Consider the following 26,580-nt stretch of genomic DNA (forward strand, 5'->3'; position numbering starts at 1 on the left):
TAAAATAAATGATCATAGTAGTTAAGTAGTATCTATTCGTAAAATAGTTTGGTTTTAAATTCTGTAACAAAGTTTTTGAACGTAAGCGATTATGTTCATTGTGCTGTCAAATAATGTCATTTTGGTAGTTGTAAACGATATCTCCCGGAGAGAGGTATCTTCGTCAATCTATACATTGTCTATTTAAATTCATAAATAATATTGTATTATATTGTCATGTATGTTGTTCGGAAAATAAAAATAAACATTTTCTTGGTGGTATAGTGTTTTCTGTATGTATAAATAATATGTTCTGTGGTTGTTGAGTGTATATGACTATTCGGCTCCAGAATGTCTGATGAATTAGAAGCCAGAATGTGGGATGAAGGTGGGTCCAGATACGAGAGCAGAAGTCGGGGGGCTTATTTTGAGTCCGCATTTGCTTCTTCAGAACATTTGGATCGCGCGCCCTTGTTATCAGAGGTAGGCATTGTTACCGATAATGTTTATTTCTCACATTTTGCGCAATTTTCTGATTACGACCAACATTAAATTGTTTTGCACTCCGCTCTATTGTTATATTATACTTTGTGTTCGGAATTGCCTTTACTTTTTTCTTAATATGATTAATTTTTTGATAAATAATAATAAGAAAATATTTATTAAAAAAAAAAAATTCGTAATTATTTACTTCGTAATTATTGATGTGCATTTTTTTTATTTGAAACATTCTTAATTCAAAACAAAAGCCAGTGTCAAATGTTATGTCTGGCAAGAATAACAATGGATTTAAAAATAAAACATCCGTTTAAAATAAAATTACAAATTCAAGTGGTGTAGCCAATTCAATATATAGTAAAAAATGTCTTTTTTATATGATATTTTTTGTAAAAGTTGTTATAATGTTTTTAATGAGGATTTTTAAACATGTATCAAGTGCTGTATTTATTTAAATATTTTTAATTTGATTTGTTAGTGAATTTATTTAATAGATATAATATTGAATGCTAGCAACAGTACAGTTATATGTTACTTATATGTAAAACATATCTTAAGGAAATAAAAGATTCCAATACATGTTGAGATAAACAATATGCCTTTAGATAAATGAATGTCCAAGGCGGTTTATATAATTAAGTTATATAAAGGCCTTAATATATATATGTATATATTCAGGTATGCTCTTGCTCCAAGGACTCGGTACTCGTATAGAAAAAAATTCAAATGCATACAGCACTTACAAAGCATTATCAAATACAGACACAGCAATTAAATTTTTCATATACTACAAAAATTTATAAACATTAAAACTGGGGAATTGAATTTTAAATACTTAAACTAATTACATATGACTTAAAATAAATTATGACTTTGCAAGCAACTAAGCAAATTATTATACCAGAAGTTTCTGAGATTAGTGTGTTTAAACAAACAAACATCAAGCAAACTCTGCAGCCTTATAATATTAGTATAGGTATGGAATGGCATCTAGTAAATATATAGCCTTGGTTACACAAACAGCCTGTTTTGTTTTTAGGGGAATTTTCTATCGATGTAAGAATATGGAAACTTTTTGCTTGAGATCTTTGATTTGTTAACATTGGTATAAAAAAAAGGTTAATTTAACTATAATGTGTAAAAGGAATTCAAAATTATTATCATTACAAACTAACATTTTTGAATACTAGATGTTTTTTTTTATTTTATATCTACATGTTCCGGACATTTCGGTTACTTTACAGCAGACATGGTAAGACAAGACGAGAGTATCTGACACGGGAATATATAGCTATAAGATAATAAAATAAACATGGTGTATTCGAATAAGTTAGTTTCATTTAAATGTGTACACACAGCCTTAGATATCATTACATTCTGCCTAAGCTTTATTATATATAGTCTGATATTCATTTCAATTTATCTGTATTTCATTATAATCTCCTTCTTAAAATGTAAGTAAACATATATATGTATATTAAATTATTTCAGAGCCAAAAATTTTTTTGACACACATTTATATATTGTGTATGTTTTATCTAATGCAAACGAAATTTCCTGTTTGATAAAAAGAATAATATGAAAATACTTATTTAAACTTTATTTTAATTTGTTATAATAATATGCTTTAACTGATAAAGTTAATATAAGTGTATAGTTTAGGTTTAAGAGAGATTTTTTTTTACTCATTGACAATATGAAAATAAGTTTATTTATTTTGCATTTAATATTGTGTTTATGACAAAATGTCAATTCTTTTTTTATATTTTTTTTTCATATAATTTTTCTATCACTTATTTTTTATCACATATTTTTTTTTAATATACATATGAAGCACTTATACACGTATTTTAAAAATATTATGTGTCTTATAACTTCCTTCCTTATAGCACATAAAGTGATTTATTCACAAAAAAATTGCTATAGCGTAAATCCTGATTCATATTTATTTCAATGTATTAAATTGAAAATATACTACGAGTCCGATCTTTATATTACTTTGAACGATTTATCTTTATAACAAACAGTCAACAGCAAAAAGTCTAATATCACCTTTAGTAGAACACATAAATAATATTTCCATCATGCTGGCAAACATAACGGCCGGCGTTATAAAAAAAAAGTACTTTTATGTTCATCCGAGCCTAACTGGACGATGGATGTATTCTGTTTTTTTTTTTTTAAAGGCAGTGATAGCTGATGAAATATATTGTATAAATTTAGATGAAAAAAGTTTTTATTAATAAATATGTTCATGAAAGATGTGTATTATTATGTTTTTTTTTTAATAATGCTTAAACTTGTTACGTAGTTGTAATAGTGAGGAGTCGAAAACACCGTCATCAATAGTTCGATCGTATCGATAACTGGTGATACGTTTTAAAGTTAAAAAAAGTTATAATATCGGTTTTTAAGTAAACGATTACCGTACCCAAACAACAAATTAAGCTTAAATTAAAATAAATGTTGACTTGACAGTTGCTGTAAGATGTTGGCTTTGACAGCGTCACCGCGGTTAGAACAGATGGGTTCTCATTTCTCGTTGCACGATAGTGTCCACGTATGTACGTGAATGTAAAACTAGGAACTGTTTGTGTTTAGTTTGAAGATGCAAACAAATAGTAAAGTTAGCGATACTAACAAGCAGCTTAGGTTTTGTAGGATAATAAAATTTATGACGCAAGCGAAACAATTAAATACGTGACACAGTACTTATGCGTTTTTATTATTTTTCTGCAAGTCTATTTATTTAATAAACTCGTCAAAATGTAAATAAATTATATTGAATAAAAAATTAGGTACACAATACGACGAGTCTAGCGACACTATAAGAGTAATCTTGTTAATGACGTCAAAGATACGTCAATATAAATAAACTTACCACTTGTTTCTATCGTCGAACTAAATACTTGTAGTTTACAGTTTTATCGTCCATATACAATTTAAGAATATCATGTGAGAAGATTTATGAATGAAAGACTGGAAGATTTATTTGTCAAGGCTAAAAATAGTAAGTATTTTATTAACAGCGAATATGTCTAGTGCGTTCATAACATCAGCATTATAATTAAGTTCTGTTTTAAACAATATTATAATGCACACAGTCTAACTTTAAGTAACTAAAACTGTAGTAAACTAACAGTATGTAAATAGTTATGGAACACGATTTTGCTATATTTGCATAAACATCGCTTCAATCTGTGCCAGAATATTATGGCACTTTTTTTTTTATATACATATAATCTATGGCTTCATTCTAGAAATTTCAAATTTGGAACGTCATTTTAGTCATTTTTTTTAAAATAAATAATCGCACAGTATATGTTAAACAGCGCAATACCTTCTTATAAAAGGGGTTTTCTACGTAATGTTAGTTGAGTCTTTATTAATATGTTTAGTTAACAGTTATCTGCTTCATATATTTCTTCTACTTTATGTTAATTCTTGACGAGGAAGCGCTTATAAAATATTTGAATGCCATGCAGTCAGACACCATGAAATAACTGACTACTAGCCAACTTTACAACGCACACATGCAAAAAAACCCATGCATCCACAAACACATACACAACAACTCAGCCGAGAGTCCACAGTCGTAAATCTATTTTTAATCTCCTATGCAAAAAAGTTACGTCGATATCTGTGTCTGTGTGTGTGTGTGGCATCGTAAATCAAAAATTTGAGTTATATATACATATGTAGCTAGCAGGTTTTGTTTCATATATCACACGCGACTTAAAAGTATAATAAAATTAATCTTCATAATACTATATATACGATTATTTGTGAGGATGCATGTATGTTTGTGGTTCTTTAATGCAATAACTACTGAAGGATTTTATTGAAACTTTCCAACGCTTACACATTGGAATTACATATGATATAAATTGTAATACTCAACTAAATTATATTCTAACCATCAGGAGAATAAATAAGAATCGACTTTTTCAAGTATTTACTCACTTTTTTGTTTAACTGATTCTCATATCATCTGCCCGTGATCACGGCTGCTGCAAAGTAACCGAAACCTTGGTAGTATATAGTTTTAGTACATCCGGAAATCTTAGTTTTATTAAAATAAATAAAATGAAAATTATAACATCATTAGGTTTACTAACCAGTAATGTTAGTAAAGACGGATTCTCACTGTCTCTAAATAATGTTTAATATATTAATTAATATCAAATTCGTTCTTGTCAAAGTTAAAGCTTTGTCAAATTCGTTGTCCGCTGTATCCATTCAAAAAATTATTTGTGGTCGGTACTGATATAGATATAACTCTGGTTTGGAAGAAGAATCAGCTCCAAGAAACAGATCCAAATTAGCGTATGTAATGCACAAAAAAATATCATATTCCTCACAACACTATTGTACTATCCAAAATAACTTTCAAGATAGAGAATGATAAAGAATGTGAGATCTTGATGTTTTACGTCTTTATAGAAGATTTGTGGATATTAAGTTTTGGTTTCTCTTAATTATTATCTTCCAAGTATTCTCAAAGCTTCCTTATGTTTTTCATTCTGTATTATATCATATTTTTGCACTAGTTTCTCGATTTTTCCACCTGTGATTTTTTCGTTATACCTGTTAAAATGACACATCTACAACTACATACTCCCACTACTAAACATTTTTCCACTGTCTCTGGCACTTTTCGAAGTTAGGTTTTGTTTTGTTTAGGCGTTTGGTGAAAATTTTTCAGTCTTTAGTGATCTTTGGAACTCTTTTCGGTAATTTCATAATTTAGTTTTTAGTTTTTTAAACATCTTGTTCATCTCTGTTCGTTTAGACTTAATCTTTAAACACATTCCAAGATTTCATGATCAATATCTTATATCGCTGGTAATGTAAGAACATTACTGTTATTTTGAACACCGAGTCATTTTCTACGCTCTCTGCCTCGTCATACAATGCTCTCTCTCTCTCACTCTCTCTATAATTTTCAATATCATATTCTTCATACAATGCTCTCTCTCTCTCACTCTCTCTATAATTTTCAATATCATATTCTTCATATAATGCTCTCTCTCTCTCACTCTCTATAATTTTCAATATCATATTCTTCATACAATGCTCTCTCTCTCTCACTCTCTCTATAATTTTCAATATCATATTCTTCATACAATGCTCTCTCTCTCACACTCTCTCTATAATTTTCAATATCATTTTTGTCATACAATGCACTCTCTATAATTTTGTAGATTCCTTTCTTTTTCTTCTTACTTTTGCAGTACATACTTTACTTACATCACTCTGATGTCGTATCATCTTAGGTTTAGAATTCATCTGTAGTATTTTTTCACGTGCTAACTGTCTCCTTGGTATAGTAACCTGTAGTAATGATAATATATAATGAAAAATATTTTTTCATTTTAAATAAGCATTTAAAGTATACGAGCTGACGTTCTCATTACAAAAATTCAATTTTTTTAACCGACTGAATCATTTCATAGATTAATTGTACGTCAGACTTTAAATATTATAATTTTCTTTATTATCACTTACCAGTGTAGTGATACGATGATTATATGAAAACTGTACACAACTAGAAAATGGCCGCCCTTGAAAGGGGTAAGCGTTTGCTATTGCTTACAAACGCCTATAAATATCTTTGAGTTTTTGTTTACAATACGGCCTTCCTAGAATTTATGTTTCTAATTTTGTATCAACGGAAGCAAAACTTGCCAGGCTTGATACACAGAATAGCGGGAAAAGTTTTAATTAAAAATATATATATTACAAATGAACGTGATTATTTTAATGTTTTGTTTAATATAAATTAATTATAATCATTTTATTTCCGATAAAACACACTCTAGTTAAACATCTGATACAATATACATATATATATATACATATATATATATATATCAAATTAAATCAAAACCAGCAAAGGGACAGGGCAGGGTAGAGATGTTTTTAAGATTTTATAAGACTTTTCAGAATAATGTGTTTTAATTACGTATTTAATTGTATTTTTGTTTAATAAAGTATATTAAAATGTAAAAGATAGCAAAGTATTATATAAAAAAAATATTGTTATACGCAGTACCGTACAAGTTACGGCTTATCGAAGTACCGCCCACATAATATGCATAGTGATCGACTATAGTCCTAATAATATTATAAATGTATAAGTTTGTGGAGATGTATCTATGTCTGTTGGTCTTTTACCCGAAAACTACTTAACGGATTCTGATGAAACTGAACACTTACGTAGTTTAAATACGAGAATAAGACATGTTGTATTTAGTATGGTCCCATGATACAGACTGTAAATATCGCTAACGGTGACACAGTGTCTATTATTTTACAAACACTTTATAAATTTATCTCTGAGCCTTATTCCGAAGAATTCGCGCACAAAGTCGCAGATAGAAACTAGTTTATATCAACACGGATGGTATTAACACGTCGAAGTATGTAAAAGTTTAAATTACAGAAACTACTGAAAGCATTTTTTATTAAACTCAGTTTAAAATATAAAGTTTTCATTAATTGAAAAAAAAATTTAACCTAAGAAACTCAAGTGTTCATTATTAAGTTAATGCAAATTTGCATGCAAGTTTAAATAGCGTATATAAATTCCGGTTAGCTTCAGACTTCAATGTGCGGTTCTTTAATACTAATTTAACTGTGAACGAGGTCTGAGACTTAAGTCGAGTCTCCGTAATACCTATTTTTATCTCGATAGACGTTAAACCATGATCTTGATATCGTTTTGTAGAAAATAAAGAATAGTACATCGCATTTATCACTTAGTATCCAATAAATCGTTGTAGTTACTATATAAATAGAAAATAAACGTCCGAGTTTTACATTGTAAGTACTATTATTTATATTATTTGACTTTGTAGTATGTAGTATTTGCCTATGACGAAGTATCCTGAAACATAAGACATCATAATATATTTAATCCCCCTGTATAACCTGTATCTATTTTAATAAAATAAAGGAGGACATATCTGTGAGGTGTGAGGTCATCTCAAGGAACGTTCAGTGTTCAGTCCAAATCACGTATCTGTCAAGGAGCACCAAAAAAAAAACCTGATAAATATTTTTGGGCGTTTTCAGTTTTATGAGATTTTACCTAATATATAAGTATATTAGTGTTGCCCAAATACAAGAACAAGACGAGAAATTGCCAGTCTTGGTCTTGGTATTGCATTAATACACCTGGTCTTGGTCTTGGTCTTGCTAAAAATATGCGGTCTTGGTCTTGGTTTTTCAAAAATTCAAGAACAAGACCAAGACCGATTTGAGCAACACTAAATTATATATATGTATATGAGTAAAAGATAACGTTAGACTATATCAGATATCCAGCGATATATAGTTAATACGATTGTAATAAAAATACAATACTATAGACGATTTCAATGTCTATCATCTGACCTTTGATTCCATAACATGATAATGCGTCTATGTAGTGCAAAGGAAAATGTTATATTAATAGTTTTATATATGTACATATATTGCGTGATGCAGTCCATGCGCTATACTTGCCAGTAACTAAAATATCTGAATGGGTTACAGTTTTGTCATATACATAAAATTAATTCTCAAGATTAAAATTTGAAAATCGAATAGTTCTTATATGAAAATATTTTAATTTCGTCTTCTGATTGATTATAAATGTGACAAAAACTACTGATAAAAAAAATATCAGGCCAGTTTAAAAATGTAACATTAATTTTATGTAAAAAAATTAATAAAGCCTATCATATAACTATTTCGAGTATAGTTTAAATAAATTTATAATCATATAGATATTTTTAAACAATTTCCGAACGTATTTTTGAACTACCCGCATTCCGTATATATTTTTTCCCTCCTGATACATCTGTCGCAGTAATATCGGTTTTTGGGTGTAATAAATCACAAATTTTACGTGTTCATTTATGTGATTTTTCATGGACTATGAATATAATGCAAGTGAGTGCCTCGAGTTTTTATATATTTATTGTATATAAGTGTTAATATAAATATCACTTTTTCGTTATATTATTTACTTTATAAATAATAAGTGATGCTAGTTTCAACGTTTATTTTAATGGGAGACATATTTTTGATTTTGTTTAATCTTATGTTTATACTTTATTACGTTTGCATGGATTTTGAAAACAGTTTTTTTTTATATGTATATATATATGTTAATCTGTTTCATATACTTGTAAAGTTCACTCATAGAAATCGATTCAGTACTCACTTTATAACATTATTAATATATAACGTTAGCATTCTTGATATTCGAATAGACACGTCTACACGTACATATTATAGCTTTAGTATAAATTTGAAAAAAATTACCACTTTTCATAATCACACTATATACGGAACGTTTTTAGTTTTGCCGATTCATCCACTTACTGGAAAAACTTGGCATTCTCCGTGTGTTGTGTGACAGGTCAAAGTTGAGATAAAGATACACAACGACTAAATCCGATAAGCGTCAAACGTCGAACTGTCGGTTTAGCTTACTCGATAAGAAATCGTACTAAGGGTAAAGATAAATGTTACCAATAAAATTCAAATCTGCGAACCATTTTCTCGTAACTTCAGCCAAGCTCTATGTATTTTACTGCACGTACAACATCAAACTGTTCTGCAGACTTTGGCTCACTGATGCATGCATGGATTTGCATATGCATAACGTAGCGGGAATACATATATGAACATTCACCAAATATATGCATTACATATGAAATTAAAATATGCAGCTATAATTGAAACAATCCATGTTACATATAAATGAATGTTTTTATTTGTCAATTGCTCGAATTATAATTTAATTTTTTTTTAAGACTTTTATTACGTTTTAGCGTACGCTTATTGATCTCAACTTTTGTGAGCTTTGTGAGTGTCACTCATGTATGTAGATGATAAAACTGCTTTATTTATTTAAACAAAAACTTTTATTATAAAAAAAAAAAATACAAATTACACACACACATACCCCACACGCGAACACACCCACACACACATATATATATATATTTGGAGGTTTTACCTTCTTATGCGTGATTTTCACACTGGAAAAATTTTATCATTATGTAATCAATCAAGTACTTCTAAAAAAGGGGGGGGGGGACAAACAGACAAACATAGATTGTGATTATTTATTTAGATCTTTCATATTTTCCATAATCTGACATCGGCCCGAGGATTTTTTTAGTAAATGGCCGCGTTATTATATTCTTAAGGTTTATATATAGATTAATTCATAGTTTTATTTTTTATACGACTATATAAAAATTATTATATTATTTATCGTTTCATTTTTTTTTTGTCAAATAAAATGATGATTCTTATATAGTACTTTTGTGTTGGAAATCTTTGAACATACCTAAAGATTAATTTCGTCCGTAAGTTTTCCGCTCTGTAGAAGGTAAATTGCACTCAAGATACAAATGAACCTGTGCGGGGTTACGAGTGTTTAATTTGTGACGTGTACGTATTTACGGAATGTCCCAGGTTCAGTTTGTGATAAATTATTTATGTAAATTTTATGCTGTATATACTATTAACTAACTTAACTCTCATCATTCTGATTGCGATTGTGTCTGTTTAAAAAATGTTAGGTAATTTTTAGATTTACAATAAAATAGGACTGCTTTTTTTGTATCATAAATAAATAGAATTTTGAAGATGTCCGTAACTTTAACCGTCGGAGAAAAACATTTTTTAGGTTAAATTAATTTAATTTCTACGTTTTAGTATGATTACTTAATAAATAATGTTTAGTATGAGATTTTAATATTATCGTCAGACGTGAATTATTATGATATCTAAGACGCGAGTATTCATTTAAACAAAACTAATATTTTCGGATGTAGATTGCGTTAATTTATTATTTTTAAAACTACATAGTCCCGACGTTTCGATTACTTAGCAGCGACCGTGATCACGGGCAGACGAGACGAGAATTCTCTCTCCGTAATAAGAAAATTATCTCGTAGTAATCCGAAGTAATTGAATCACTGTCGGTTTTCAGTTCTTGATGAGTAAACCTACTTTGATATCACATGCGATCATTTATGAATGGAATACTGGATACTGTCCGTTTGGTTGTGACATTACAAAACTGTGTAAGGGTTATTGTAGCAAAATATGACTTGCTTACTTCAAAGCATCGACAGTTCCGTATAATATAATAATGAATATACGGAAAAATAATTTATGGTAAGCATCTCAAGTGATAATTTGAAATAAGTTGAATATACATATTTATATATATATATATATGTATATATATGTATATTCAAGATTTTTCTTAAACCTTGATTGAAAAAGTTAATGAAGTTGAAAGAGCGGGATGCAAACAAACATGCTGTCACGCTTTTTATGTTAAGGAAATTTTAAGGATTATTAATTGAACGAATAAAAAAATAATTTCTTTGTTTACAAATCACTATATACCATTTAAGATACTCTGTAATACTTGCATTGCTTATATGTATATATATATATGTACCTTTTTTTCTTTTTTTATGAAACTTGCCCCTTCACAAGCTTCTGTATAGCGATTGCCGCCAATTTTCCGAGCAATCTCGTGCAGAAGCCTTCGCACATTTGTAGTCCAATTTAGCATTTAGCCTAGATTTTTAGCTGTAACTAGATTGCAACAATGCCATAAGGTAAATTGCTTGGCGAGGATTTTAAACTTAATTGGCCAGACGCCACTATGTTTCACATTCGTGCGAATAAATGTATACATATAAATACATCTTTTTTATGAGCTCATTGTTTTTAAATTTCAATTCAAATCACTACTTCGATGTATTTAAAACCCGGTGTTAAGTTTATCTTAATATCTTTATTTAAAAAAAATATAATATTTTTCTGTTCTTTTTTTTTTAATGTAAAAGTTGGCAAAGGATGAGACGGCCTACTTGATGGGCAGTAGTCACCGTTGCCCATTGACATCCGCAACATCTTTGTTGCGTTGCCAGCCTTAGTTGTTGAGGAATAGGGAGGGGTGGGGATAAGGAAATAACAGGAAAGGGTGGGAACAGGGTAAGGGCAGCCGGCTCTCTCACTCATCGGACGAAACGCAGTCATTAATGACTACTTCACGCCGATCTTCTGTGAGAGGGTGGTACTTCCCCGGTCGAGCCAGCAAATGTTTGAGCTGTATTTATTTGACCACAGCTAGTCTCTACCACCTATGAATTGTTATTGAAATTTCTCTTTGTTTTAAAAAAAAAATCACTTTATGAAATGCATTTGTAAGTATACGCGGTATACAATATAATAGAATAGCGTTTTTGTTTATTTTTTTTTGTCTATCTGGCTTTTTGTTTGTTCTTTTGGCTTTTCTTTTAAACGGCTGGAGCTATTAAGAAGGAAATTTCACTGGCATACAGCTGATGCGATAGTGAGGGCCTAAGGCAATTTTTAACCATATTATTTACATATTTTTACTAACACATGTAATAAAAGAAATGGCTGAGGTCGTAGCCACAGCTGTATGAAATAAATTAATCTAATAAAAATTTCAATATTAAAATCGACTGATTCAATTAAATTTTTAACGCCATAGGAACTGTGTGTATTTGTTAATCAATAATAATTTCCTTGTACAATGTTCATTTTACACCAATTAGCAGACAAAAAAAAACATTAATTTACATTTCGAAGACAGAAAAATGTATTCAAAAAATAAATCGCAACTTTTTTTTAATATATGTTTTTTTTTAATAATCGACAGAATTAATTTTCATCAAAATCGTTTGTACGTAATCTATGCTATAAATTGACATTTCATGTGACAGCTCATCGAAGCGGACATAATCGATTATGTTGTGATTAAGAAACATAATAATAAAGTCAAATATTGACCTAAATATTCATTGAGTTTTATAAAAATATTTGCATGTATATTATATTTTTTAATTCGCACGGAATAAATCGAAGATCCTCTTTTATACATCTCAAAATCGAATAAAAACTTTTCAGTGTTAAATTTTGAGTTTGATATTTTTTTTATTGTACACAAAACTCGCTTTTTTAATTTAAATTTTAAGCACATATACATATATGACGTTAATTGAAGGCGTTATATATATTAAAAAATGTTTCGTTGGCTTCATTTAATGAATTTTATAAATTTCAGTTTATTGATAAAATCCTTATTATTTCGCATACACTAGCTAGACTAAGGCTAGTCTAGACTCAACATGCTATGTAGGTATTATAGATATTAGATATATAAAATTATTTACACGATAAATGTGTGAGATTTTTTTTTTTCAATTCCATATATTTTTGTAATAAAGATTTCTTTTGTATCTGTTGCAAGATAAGTGTATACCATCTGTAACTTTGGCGTTTACAGCATATAATCGGAGTCTCCTTATAATAGTTAGATTTCGATTGTGTCTCTACTCAGAGTTTACGTAACGAACTGTTTCTCGAACAAACGAAGGTTATAAATTTTATCAAAAACCTGATGTCAGGGTCATCAAATATTTTCTTTGATTCTTTATGACTGCTATATTAAATAGACTATTAAACTGTCGGTCTGTCTGTGTTCAGATCAACCAAGCTAACTCCAAGACTTCGTAAATACAATATATTACAATTATATACTGTGTGTATACGATTTATATCAAAGTCAATACGAAGCTAATTAGGTTTTACCTGTGCCATATATATATATATATATATATTATGAACTGAATTTGGTTCCATTGAGTGAAGTTTGAGATAAATCATTGATTTTATAAGTGGTCCAGGTGCCGCCCTGGGGTAAACGGTAGACTCGAAGATAATCTGCATTTGGCGTGACATTAAATATGAAGGTCCATAATTCATAAAAAGGGTATCCAAGGTAATTTATCTCTGCTATAGAAATATATTGACCGATGCGAGCAGATAATGCAGCTATAATAAAGATTTTCACTTACTCTTGCTTATAAAAGCGTCACTCGCATATTAAATATTCAGTACGAATTATATTTTGATCTTAATATTATTATTTTTTGTCTAAATCTGGGATATTATGGAAATACATATAGAGAAAAATTAATGACACTTCATGCTATTAATCTTAAGCATGTGGATGTATATGGTTTGATTTAGTCATATATCTGATGCCCTGATCAATAAAAGATAGAAAGTCGTTGTGACCTAGAGGTTTAAGGCTTAAGGTTTAAGGCCTCGTGCATGAGGCTGCGGGTTCGTAACCTGGCAAATACCAATGTGATTTTTTCCGAGTTATATGTACTTTCTAAGAGTATTTAGACTACACTGACAGACGGTAAAGGAAATTACCGTGAGGAAACCTGGACCTATAATTTCAAATTATAAGTTTGAAATCTCCAATCCGCCTTGATCCAGCGTTACCACGCAAACCTTCTCCATTTATTCTCTAACCTTCTCCATGTGAGAAGAGTTCTCAGCTCAGCAGTGGGCACCAATAGGCTGATGATGATCTGATTCCCATAACCTTAACACAAGTACATATTCATTACTAAATACTAAGCGTTTTCAGTTTTATATTAAAAAGCCTTCGCATATAGTAACAGGTTAGATATGTAAATGAACAACTAGAGACACTCGTTACATAGTGTTTTTACGCACAAACTCGTGGTAGGGCTGCTGGTGATAAATGGTGTTGGGTGGAACTGATTAGTGTTTGGATGACCTTGAAACAATTGGAAGGTCAACATCACAAAATCTCTGATCCCAAAATGATATTTTTCTATGACATTTTTATCATTCAGATATAATTTTATCGCGGCCTCGCTCCTCTGTACGGATTATTTGATGGTAATATATTTCACAGAACTATAATTTTTCTTAAATGAAAATATAATTTAAATATATACAGAAAGAGCATGTTTACGCAAAATGACGCGTTTCCGTGAACACAGCGTGATTATTATAAAATAATAAATGTATATATCGGATTTATTATAAATTTATTGTTTTAAAGACAGGACGCCAGCCTCGCTGACGCCACCGATGTCACTTGTTTCAGTACGTTCCAGATATTTTAAAATGAAACTTCAATTCTTCTAAATGTTCTAAATGTCATTTATACCAGAATTTAGACATAGTTCTATTCTCATTGATTTCGTTTTACTTTTAACAATAGTAACGACGACCAATAAGTTGTTATAATAATTGATGCCAGCCTTGAGTTATTTTCATGTTGCATCCGTCATTGAAGCTGCTGGCGCCGATATATACAATTATATATCTGTAGATGTATATAACTGTTATATATTCTATTCTAACATAAAATTAATTAACACAGCGAAGGCTGTATCGAGCATCGTAAAGGCTTTTCTTTGCGTAATTTTAGTTCTAACAAGAACCGGTATCAGCCGCCTTGGCTTACGTTCTTACAAAATGAGTTTGAGTAAAACTGTCTATAAATACTAGCCAGGAACATGGTTATGCCCTAAATAGAAATTTATATTGACCGTGTCTAGAGTCTGGTAATAGTTTTTTTTTTAATTTTTATTCAATGTCTAATATTTTTTCTATCCTACGAATTATTTACAACAAGATATCATCAAGATCTGTATGCTTACCCTAAGTCCACATCGTCACACTAAATACGGAACGTTAAGAGTTTTTAAATATTTATATCATCCCACATAATAGTATTAACGTATGTTATTGATTGTGAAACAGGAAACGCTTCGTACGCAGTTACTGTGCTAACTTGTGTTAAGTGTAACAGTCTATTGATTACATTTTTATTTGATAAGATATTAAATAAAGATTTATATATATATAAAAATAATAAATTATTATAAGTAAGTAAGTTGATAGATTAATATTTATTTGGAAATATAAAAAGTAAGTAAAAAGAATCCCTGATTTTAGAAATCAGAGTAAATAACGTAAATAATTTTTTTTTTAATTCTTTAATATCTCCTGAAATAAGCGGGTTATTATTTTTATTGGATTATTTGATTTCATATAATAATATATAATATATATTTCGGTACAACAAATTAATTCCTAATTTTATCGAAGAGTTAGTTTTATCAGCGAGTCTTCGTTATTAATGATCTGGCTGAGATTAAAGTAATGTAGCTATCATTTTGTCTGCTTGCTCGATGTATGAACGAGTCGAGAACCTTAAATTCAACAATTACTTTCATAGTCCCAGATCTCCTCCCCTCCATCTTTACTTTAAGCTGTTCATGATATTAGCTCTAAGAGAAACTACGTGTCAAAATATTTGAATTCGTAGTAGTCTGCTATCTTACGATTGTTCCCATGCCTCTATACATAACTTCGCAGTTGAATTGTGAATTAAAGTACTTCTGTTTCTATTGAGACTATCTGTTTTCAGGAGAGCTACACGGAGGTGTCGGTGGCCGTGGCGCCTGATGCTGAGGAGCATTGCCACTGGCCCAGATCTGAACCGCCAAGTGCCGTACCACAACTGTTGGCCGCACTTATACTGTGTGGTATATTTATGGTAAGCTACTTCTTCTGCTTATTACTGATTATGTTATCCATATTCGACAAAGTGGAATTTGATCATAGAAATGTGTGATACATGTTTTGCCGGCGTTTTCTTCTGTGTCGCAATCCTAATGTATTTATTATTAGCAGAAATATAATTAAATCATTCTGTTGTTTGTAGATATTTATGTATATCTTAGAGTCGAAACCTAATACGTGCGAATTAGTTCACTAAGATAAGTTACCTTTTCGCAAGACAAGTAACCAGTGAAAGTAGAATACAGATCAATAGGATATTGTTAGTTTTTAACACTCACTGGATCAACCGCTCCCTTTCTCTGTCTCCCTCCCTCTTTTTCTCTCTTTCTCTCGTCTTCTCTTTTTAGCTATATTTTACTGGTAAGCAAGAAATCATTGAAGAAAGTCTATACTACGCGTTTTTTATTGTTTTATTTCTACATAATCTCGATTTTTCGATTACTTCAGAGCAGCCATGATCTCGGGTAGACGAGATGGAAGTGTCTGTCAGTTGGTCTTGTTCTTTGTCATCTACCGCCAACGATTTCTTAATTTTCTATCGTACTGCTCTAGATGTCTGCAGAATGCGCAAACTGTGTCTTGTAATCTTGCTGTGTTGTCCCAGATATAAGGGATTTTATATGTTTGATGAAGAAGTCCCAGTTGTTAAATGATTGCCAGCCATCTTCTCTATTGAAATTAGGACGTTTTTTAATATCAATAGCCTGGCAAAATAATCTTGGTATGCACGTGTCTTCATGATCGATGTGCCGTGGTTTGTGGTTTGTGCAAATAAGTGGCAATGACTCGTTTTTGTACAGTGTGTGACGCTGTAAAGTAACCGAGACGGCGAACAGAAAATAAAATAGTATATCTACAAAAAAAAAACTTCATTTTAAACGTGTCATCGCAAAAAACAAACTTTGATATCATTTTTTTTATCAAAAAGTTGTAATAATTTGAGTAAAAATTGGATATCACTTGGCTTAGAGTTAAGGTGATTCCCATTCACATGGATTTAGTTTAATTTTTTTTGGATATATATATATATATTATAGCCAGACTTGCAATAATATCAAAAATTCATATGTTATTCGTCAACATGTAATATATTTTCTGTGGCGATACAATTGTAACTTTAAAGAAATATTTCTATACGTCCATTAAACTAAATATTCGCGTAAAGTTTAATAAATTTGTGTTAAAAAAAAACTCCAGTTATTACATTAATTTAGAATTAAAATCGCTTAACATTATGCATTTTTACAAAACAATTAAGTTAATTTTTTTTATTTTTAACGATCTCTCCTCTTTCCATTTTCTATGGTAAATCATTTACAACTTTTATAATTGTTGAATTAGTTTTAGTTTGTAGAGTATACACAGGAATAAGACTTGTGGTCGCATGTTCATGTTTAAGTTAACGTTACAAACAGGTTGATATAATATTATTTTCGCGTAGAAGATTAAAAAGTTTTGACGTTTTAAAAATATCGAATACTATTGCCTTATATTCGGCCATTCGGTTAGCTGGTGAACCTAATTAGGCCGAGCATAAAATAAACACGTCTATCTTAATTTATATTCTGTGTACATAGATGTTATTGTATCCAGATCTGTGAATTGGTCGGCGGTTACCTGGCGGGTAGTCTTTCCGTCATGAGCGACGCTGCTCACATGTTAAGCGACTGTGGCGGATTCGCCCTGGCCTTGCTGGCATTCCGCTGTGCCAATCGACCCCCGGATGCCACAATGTCCTATGGCTACCGAAGAGCTGGTGAGTTTATTTTATATTTCTACTTAATCAAGCTAAAGTAACGATTACCGTCCCAATTCTACAATGGGCTATATTAAGCATTTATATCAGAATATGAATCTTTCGGGCTATGATGAAGTGGTTCTTTATGATTTTAATGTAATTTCGTGTAATAAAAATGTTATTAAACTAAATATCAATAAAATAAGATTTTTTACGTCCAAGGACGTATGTATACGTACGTTCGATTCGTGTCTATTTCTAAATAATGTTAAAATATTATCGATGAAATGTGAGTTTTATAATAAAAATAGAGCATAAATTAAACTTGTATCGTTATACGAGTTTACTATAAGTGTAGAGTGCATAGTGTATCACACGCTGGCCGTCAGTGTATCCGTATATAGAGGTGTCTAGACTGGTTGATTGATCGGTTGGATTAAAAGCGATACGGGCAACTCAAATACACTCTAATTAAAAGATATACACATAGTAGTTTCTTAATTTTCCTAACTACCCTCGATCTTGAAGTTTAAATAGTGAGATAATCATGAAGATAAGATCAATGTGTTTTTTTCTAAACGATTTCGTTACATTCATCGGTACTAAGAAGTCACCACAGAATTACACCTACCCACCATTCCTGTAGAAAACATACTCGTCAATACACATAACCAACAACATTATATGCCGGCCTCCCATAATGAACAGTATTCCAATACTGTCACCAAAGTTAACAACACATCGCCTTTTATACCATTTCATATCCCCCCCACCACCTGCATCTCCTGTCACAGTTTATAAAAAATATAAAAAAAATGTATAATTAAGCATTATTTATATTAAAGCAGAAACCCTTGTTAAGAATATAAAACGCTAACATATTATATGTATATATATAATGTATATATACATAAATGAGATTAATTAAATTTTTAAATAGCCATTGCTGTATCATTTGCTATTTAAATGAAGCCATTATAATATATAATTAATACTTTGTTCGCTTCAAGCTGTCTGTAATATTAACAGTTTCAAACTATTTAAATGGCTCTATTTTATATATTATTCAGGTGCAGAAAATAAAATGAGAACATATTTTAGTTTTTAAATTTAACAATCGTATCGTGACATTGCAGTTGTTAGTATATATAACGTACAGTTGTCAATATAAATAATACTATAAAGATGTTGTCAAATTTTATAATGCCTAAACTAAATATGTATACATACAAAATATATTATTTTTTAATTAATTATATAATTATCGTTGTCTCTAATTCCGAATAGCTTATCCCAAGTTAGCCGTTGTTTATTCATGTAGCCCTGGTAGGTTCGTTTCAAATTTGGTAAGGTAGAGAGAGGAGCTTGGACGGTGGAGGTGATCGTGTAATACGCGATGGGGCTCTCTGAAACCTACACCTGGATCGCAAGTCCCAGGCTGTTGAAGCTCCTCTCCTTGCAACGCGATAGACCTGGCACCTGCACTGAGATACCATTGAATGCTGAGAGGTTTTCGTCTCATAGATCGTTACACATTACAGTATTGACTAATATTATTAAATGAGAAACAGAAACGCTTCGTAAATCGTATATAAATGAAGACAATATCATTTGGTAACAATACTGATTTTAAATTCAAACGTTTGAATCAATTGGGGCGTCTGTTTGTCATGTTACGAAGTATAAATATTTGTAGCGTTCGACGTAAAAAGACGGGAATAATTATCTTTCACAAAGCCTGTCTCTCTCACTTATAATACGAGTAGTTTTTGCAATCGATTTATTGACAGGTAAGTCGTTATATCATTAAACGAAAAATCAGGCTAAAATTATTTTAACATTTTTTTTATATATAATACAACAACATTATATATTCATTCTGAAGTGCTGTTAGCTCATTTTTAATACAGAATTCTTGTATTTATTTAAATGAGATTAAAACTATAAGCACTCGTAACCTTTTTTTCGATATGCTTATTTTAAAAAAGTACTAATCATAGCTCGTTTTAATTTAGATTTTTTGATAAAAATATAAGTGAAACTAAGTTTTTACAACATTACGCGTTTTTCATTACGGCAACTCTGATAAGAACCTAAAAAACGGGATCATGAAGATATAAAAAAAAAAAACACTTAGTATTCTAAAAGCTTAGTTTCATTTAAATGTTTGGAACCCAAAAACTTAGATATCATATAAAAAAAATATTCCGCTACCATGTTGAGTAGATTAATTCGTCTTGGATGTGATCTTTACATCGTTTTCGAATATCTATAGAAATGTGCATTTTTATTTCCTTGCCTATAGCTGATGTTGTCTTGTCTTTTGTTTTTAAGTAAGATGAGAATAAAATTGCAGTTAATAGATCGGGTTACTCAACGTCTGATCTCTAAGGCCGATACTAAAAACCTCTTTTGTTGCTGTTATTGTTTATCAAATTTTTTGACAATGGAACTAAAAAAAAAATTTTAATAAAAATCATTAAAGTTCCGAAAATTCTTATCGATTCGTCACTGAAACATTCAAATTCTATAAACCGGAAATGCTTAGACAATTTACGTGGCATATTTCGATTAAGAATTACTATAGGCCGCAGAAAACCTTGAAGGTCCCGCTATATAAGGCTCCGTCACACACGCGTCCGTACATCCCATGACCTAAACGATGATGTAAGCTTAAAACTGCTACACGTCAAAGCTGTTTTATAAATTTGTTTAGACTGAATTTTCCTCTATATCCATCCATCCAGAGGTACTGGGAGCGATGACGTCAGTTCTTCTCATATGGGCCCTAACTGGTATATTCGTGTACGTGGCGGCTATCCGGATACACACGGGGGAGTACGACATAGAACCGGACATGATGATGCTGGTGTCGGGCTGTGGGGTGGCCTTCAACATCGTGCTGGCCCTGGTGCTACATGGATGTGCCTCTGATATTGGTGAGATGATCCACGATAGCTCTGATGCTGCTGAGATATGATATGATCGTTTGCTTTATATATGAATCATATGACCTAGCTATGTATTTTGCCCGGCTTTGTTCCAATAGACCTCACAATAGTATCAAGAAAAGATGTCATATTTACATATGTCTATATTGTATTATGGTTTTTACCTTCAAGATTATGACATGATGGTATTGATGATTTTTCTCTGCTCTACCTAGCGCACCACCACTCTCACGGAGGGGCGGCGTGTTCCCACACCAGTCCCAAGTTCCGTCTTTTCAGACGTGAACAGAAGAACGGTGCGGTTGCCAACGGGGACTACTCAATGAAGGACTTGTCGAGCACTGAAGCACACGTCAGTGGAGGAAAAACCAGGTACAAATATAATTAGTCTATTTATTCAATTTATGTTATATTTTAATTTATTTGTATGTAAAATTCTGTTTTTACGGCGACGTTTGGAATGACGAGTTTCAGTCGTTTTGTAAATTAAGCAATGGTGTTCTCACTTTTGTGGAAGATTTTTTTTTTAATTAAATAAAAAATAAATAAAAAGCAGTCACTCAGCAAGTATTCCTAACATAATAAGTAGTATATAGAAGCTATTGTTTCATTACCCATAGGAATATAAATCTTCGCGCTGCACTTATCCACGTGATCGGTGATCTCATACAGAGCTGTGGGGTTCTACTGGCAGCTGTACTCATAAAAATATACGTAAGTTTATATTAACATGAAAAATACATAATAATATATGATTGTTTATAGATATTAAATGATTATGGTTCTCCCAAAACAAACTCCACGAGACCGCTTCTTCAGTCACTTCCTTATAACCAATACCAGCTGGCGCTAACAATGGCCGTGATGTCTTGCGTCTTGTGAACCAAAACATAATATTATTTTTAATAATTCACCTAGTTTAAGTAAATTTTATTACATATTCTGGAAACTTGCCGGTCGTGGTCCACACTTATTTAACTCTTCGATAGAAGTAAGTATATTTAGTGTAATAAAATTTCAGCCGGACGCGAAGGTCATTGACCCCGTGTGTACGTTCGTGTTCAGTGTTCTGGTGCTGATGACGTCAGCCAGGGTCGTCAGGGACGCCATCGCGGTCCTCATGCAAGCGGTGCCCGGAGACTTTAGGTGTGTATATAAAATACCTAAAAAAATAATTAATAACTGTGTATATATATTTGTACGAATATCAGGTACTTACTATTGTGTAGACAATTCCAAGGTCGTCACTAGTTAGTTCCTAAATACCAAAAAAACTTGGTTTAGTTGGTTTGGATATCAATTTTAAACAAAATCAATTTGAACAAAAAGATTTGCACGATTTTTTCTGGATGCGTTTGAGTCGCTCCCCGGGTGGTCAAGATTCAGAAAACAACCCAGCAGATAAACCTGCAGTCGGTATCCAGGTTGTTTAAAATGATAGCGCCGGGACAGATTCCTGTATGTATTGTGTTAACCTTCTTTCTAAATCTGGAAACTAGGATATATATGTGGGAAGAGGATTTTATTTATTTATTTTTTTTTATTATATTCTACCACTTTGTATTTTTGTTAGTTAACCCAGAGTTTGCCATGGCAACACTAAAGAAATGTCAATAGAGAATAAAAGACGATGTGAAGACGACTGATGTGTTTGCCAAATAAAACTAAGATTTTGTATTTTCAACAATTCTTTGTTATCCATACCTCCCACATATATATATATATATGGGGTTTTCCAATAGGGACGCTTGAAATGCAGTGTGTTATATTCATTCCGTCCTCCCAAACCACCATGGCAGGTTACAGTGTCGAACAGCACGTGCAAATCATAAAAATGTTTTATGAAAATGGGTCTTCAGTTCGAGCAACGTTCCGCGCACTTCGCCCGTTTTACGGTCGCGATGATCGTCCTGCCGAGTCGACTATCCGTTGATTGGTGGACAAATTCGAGTCAACCGGGTCAGTTAACAATCAGCCGGTTCCCGTGCGTCAACGTAACGCGAGATCTGCCGAGAATATCGCCGCTGTGCGCGACAGTGTCCTCGAAAACCCGCGGCAGTCAATTCCGCGTCGCGCACAGGAACTCGGCCTTTCGCAGACGACAACTTGGCGAATTTTGCGTTGTGACTTGAGCCTGCACCCGTACAAGATCCAGCTGACCCAAGAGCTCAAGGTTAATGACCATAGACAGCGCCGTGTGTTCGCTGACTGGGCATTAGAGCAGTTGGAAGTTGACGCCGATTTTGGCAAAAACATCATCTTCAGCGACGAGGCGCATTTTTGGATGAATGGCTATGTCAACAAGCAAAATTGCCGTATTTGGGACGAGACCAATCCACACGAGGTTCACCAAGTGGCAATGCACCCGCAGAAAGTGACTGTTTGGTGCGGATTTTGGGCCGGAGGCGTGATTGGTCCGTATTTTTTCGAAAACGATAATGGTGTGGCCGTCACCGTCAATGGTGAGCGATACCGGTCGATGATAACCAACTTCTTTTGGCCTGAAATCGAGAATATGGATCTGGACAACATGTGGTTTCAACAGGACGGCGCTACGTGCCACACAGCACACGCTACGATGGAAGTTCTGCACGAGCAATTTCTGGACATGGTCATCTCGCGCGGAGGCGACGTGAACTGGCCACCGAGATCGTGCGATTTGACCCCGCTGGACTTTTTCTTGTGGGGTTTTCTTAAGTCGCAGGTCTATGCCAACAAGCCGCAAACCACCGATGCCCTCAAAGTCAACATACGCCACGCCATCGATCAAATACAGCCCGATTTGTGCGCCAGAGTCATCGAAAATTGGACCTTTCGTGTGCGCGCCACCAACCGAAGCTGTGGCGGTCATTTGAATGATGTCATATTCCATACATAATGGGGTCGATAGACCTTCCAAATAAAAAAAAAATTCGCAAATATCTTTCCTACATGTATTTTTTTTTGCATTTCAAAGATCAAGCGCCCTTAATGGAAAACCCTATATATATATATATATATATATATATATATATAATATACATTTATATATTGCAGGTATCGCGAGTGTGTCGCCGCCCTGTCAGCTGTTAACGGTGTGAGACACGTCCACTCTGTGCACGCGTGGGCTCTCTCTACACACCACACTGTGCTCACAGCACACATCGCTATCGGTAAGTTATAAATTATAATATATGAATGTTTAAGTGTGGACCTCCAGCTGTATAGTGTGAAGCATGTCATAGCAGTCCAGGTCAGGCCCTGATCAACGTACCTATATTGAACTTTTCTGAGTCGACTATGGACGGGCATCTGGCAAGCGTGACTCGCACAAGATCAATGCAACGAAAATTAATTTTTATTATATTATATAGTATTATCAGTATTTGAAGTCGGTTAATATTAAAATGTAATAACAGACGAGCTGTCCGAGTGGGAGTCCGTGCTGTCCAGCTGTCAGCAGCTAGCTCGTCGGCAGTTCGATGTGAGCAGCGCGGCCTTCCAGCTGGAGAGATACAACACGGCCATGGACACCTGCACCAAGTGCATGCAGCCCGCAGCTGGGCCCTGACCGCCGAACACGCTCAGCCGACCGGTCAGCATCACACACACACACACACGTACACTCACACATACACGCAAACACACACGCACACATGCGTAGATAGACCAACACAGTGATACATAAATATCGCCCACATATGCATAATACCAAACATAATTCCTTACATCGAACAAAACACAACTTTATCTCCTATCACTTAAGACGCATTTTAGTTTTTTTTTTAATAATGCCATCAATATTTGTTACAGGGAGCCGATTAAATGACAACGGCTGAGCGACGAAAACGAGGTACGGATTAAAATATTATAAATTAAAAAAAAAAATAAACACTACATTGACTAAATTAATGACTTTTGTTGAGATTTAGATCGGTGGGATAACGTGAATTTACATACACAGGATATTAGGTCTAGGCTACATGTATTGGATGGAACTAAGGATATGCGTACATTTCCTTACAATTATTATACTTATATTATGTAAGGGCTTAGTACTTATTGAGTTAATGTATATAATTTCTTAAAAAAACTAAATTTAAATATAATCAGTGTCATGTGCAATATTTTTTATTACATTTGTCTTCCTTTTATAGTCTTTATTTCTTGATACCTCACCTGTGACTTCATTATTATTATATATTCTGATTCTCATATTATACGTTACTGGCGTTCGAGGATTCGAGGATTCTTAAATCCCGGTAGTTCTCGGACGATCGTTTTCGAGACTCTTCTTGTTTAAGATGCGATTGTGATAATAGACGCTAATATTAAGCTAAATGTATTCTTAGTTGTAAGCTACGTTCTGTTAACGAGACACATTACGCAACATTCCGAAGAAAAAAAGTATTAAAATTCATTGTATTTTTTAAAATTTTCAATCATTTATATAAAAACTATTATAAAAAAAAACTCATATTTTTATTAATTTATTTTCAATGTCAGATATAATAATAGTTTTTATTTAAATGAGTTTGTTAGTTATAAGAAAAAATAATATTAACTGTAGCTGAAATCTGAAGAATTTGTATCAATTAAATAGAAATGTACGCTTTTTGGTAGTCTTTTGGTAGATAATAAAATCATTGGCTGATTTTTCTAGTTCGAAGTATTATTAGTGCCAAAGTAAGAAATGTACACTCATACGAGTATAGTACATCTAGACACACTTGTTGACCTGCATAAACAATTTTATGTGTTCGTTACTATTTTTATAAATTATTTCATAGAAAATTTTAATATTTACTTATTTTTTTTTTTTGTGGTATCGATGTTTGCTTTAAAGTTGGTACAATAGTTAATTTTTATTAAGAACTGTCAAATACGTACGTTCTCAGAATTGATTTCAACCGGACTATAAACTTTTGGCGCCAACTAAATGTCACTGTCAAAACCTGAAGGATATTTTTTTGACGTTAATTATAAGTAATTACTTACGGCGTTAGATTGTTTTCACACATATTTATTTATTGTATATTGTTCTTTTTTGAAATGATGATATTATATTTTATACATAACTTACAATGACATGAATTTATTATTTGTTTTATTATTTAAGTTATTTGTAAGTTATCTCATGCTCAAAAGTATTTAATTTATTTAGATGTGTTGTATAGATAGTGTTGTTATTTTTTATTGAATAAGTGAATGTTAGAAGGACGTATGTAATAGATAATTCTTAATATTAGGGAGCTGTAGTTTAGCTGTAAGCGTACAAATCGGTTTTCTGGGACAATTTATTATGTGAGTATTGTGCTTTCTTAATTATTGTAATTTTAAGCGCCAGTCGCAGCTTATAACAAAAACTCTGTTTGATTTTAATGATATTCTTATATTTTGAAGTAATAATTATTATATAAGATTTAATGAGTCCCGGACATTATGCCAAATTAATTTAACCAAAAATAATGTATTTTTTATAGATGTGTAAATGTTTTGTGCCCAAGTTGTTTCGCTGTTGTTACTTTGTATAATATATCGGCCGTCCGTGTGTAACCGTTGTAATTAAATAAACTATATAACATTCAAATGACTTTCATTTATTTCTGATTAAATAAATAGACAGATATTTTTTTTTATCTTGACATAATTATGTCAACAAAGACCTCTTTTGTTTCAAATAAGGAGCATATATGTATACACAATTGTTTTTGCTCTCTATACGACTACCAGTTATTGTTTGTATTTTTAATGCTTTTGCTGATGGCATACTGAATAAACTGAATGAATACACATACATAAACTAGAAAACAAAAATTTTATGTATATTGATGATTGATAGAAGTTCTATTTTCGATAAACTAAAAAATATAGAATGAATTTTTTTTAGCTAACCTGTACGTGATGGATGTCTATAATTAGGGCTTTAAAAAAGACATTAAGGTTCCTAAAAACATTTTT

At 31.9% G+C, this 26,580-nt stretch overlaps 1 protein-coding gene across 2 annotated transcripts; it reads left to right on the top strand.

Annotated features, from left to right (window-relative positions):
- The first annotated feature begins 129 nt into the window (after positions 1 to 129).
- On the top strand, positions 130 to 26,209 carry LOC116775227 (proton-coupled zinc antiporter SLC30A2-like). 2 transcript variants are annotated; one of them, XM_032668078.2, is made up of 10 exons: positions 130 to 462; positions 15,797 to 15,925; positions 17,545 to 17,707; positions 20,437 to 20,628; positions 20,856 to 21,012; positions 21,261 to 21,354; positions 21,662 to 21,786; positions 23,677 to 23,792; positions 24,039 to 24,214; positions 24,433 to 26,209. In XM_032668078.2, the coding sequence occupies exons 1-9, from the start codon at positions 331 to 333 to the stop codon at positions 24,188 to 24,190; spliced, it is 1,260 nt and encodes a 419-aa protein (XP_032523969.2). In that variant the 5' UTR covers positions 130 to 330; the 3' UTR covers positions 24,191 to 24,214; positions 24,433 to 26,209. The 2 variants fall into 2 exon arrangements, with proteins under 2 accessions (XP_032523969.2, XP_032523970.2); XM_032668079.2 differs by lacking the exon at positions 130 to 462 and adding an exon at positions 8,313 to 8,415.
- The last annotated feature ends 371 nt before the right edge of the window (positions 26,210 to 26,580 follow it).

This window comes from Danaus plexippus, chromosome 25 (assembly GCF_018135715.1).
Source record: "Danaus plexippus chromosome 25, MEX_DaPlex, whole genome shotgun sequence".
Classification (NCBI taxonomy): Eukaryota; Metazoa; Arthropoda; class Insecta; order Lepidoptera; family Nymphalidae; genus Danaus; species Danaus plexippus.

Coding starts and splice junctions, on each gene's coding strand:
- LOC116775227 (XM_032668078.2), top strand. CDS start 331: ATGTCTGATGAATTAGAAGCCAGAATGTGGGATGAAGGTGGGTCCAGA. Junction 21,787..23,676: donor GCGGTGCCCGGAGACTTTAG/GTGTGTATATAA, acceptor TATATATTGCAG/GTATCGCGAGTGTGTCGCCG. Junction 23,793..24,038: donor CACAGCACACATCGCTATCG/GTAAGTTATAAA, acceptor ATGTAATAACAG/ACGAGCTGTCCGAGTGGGAG.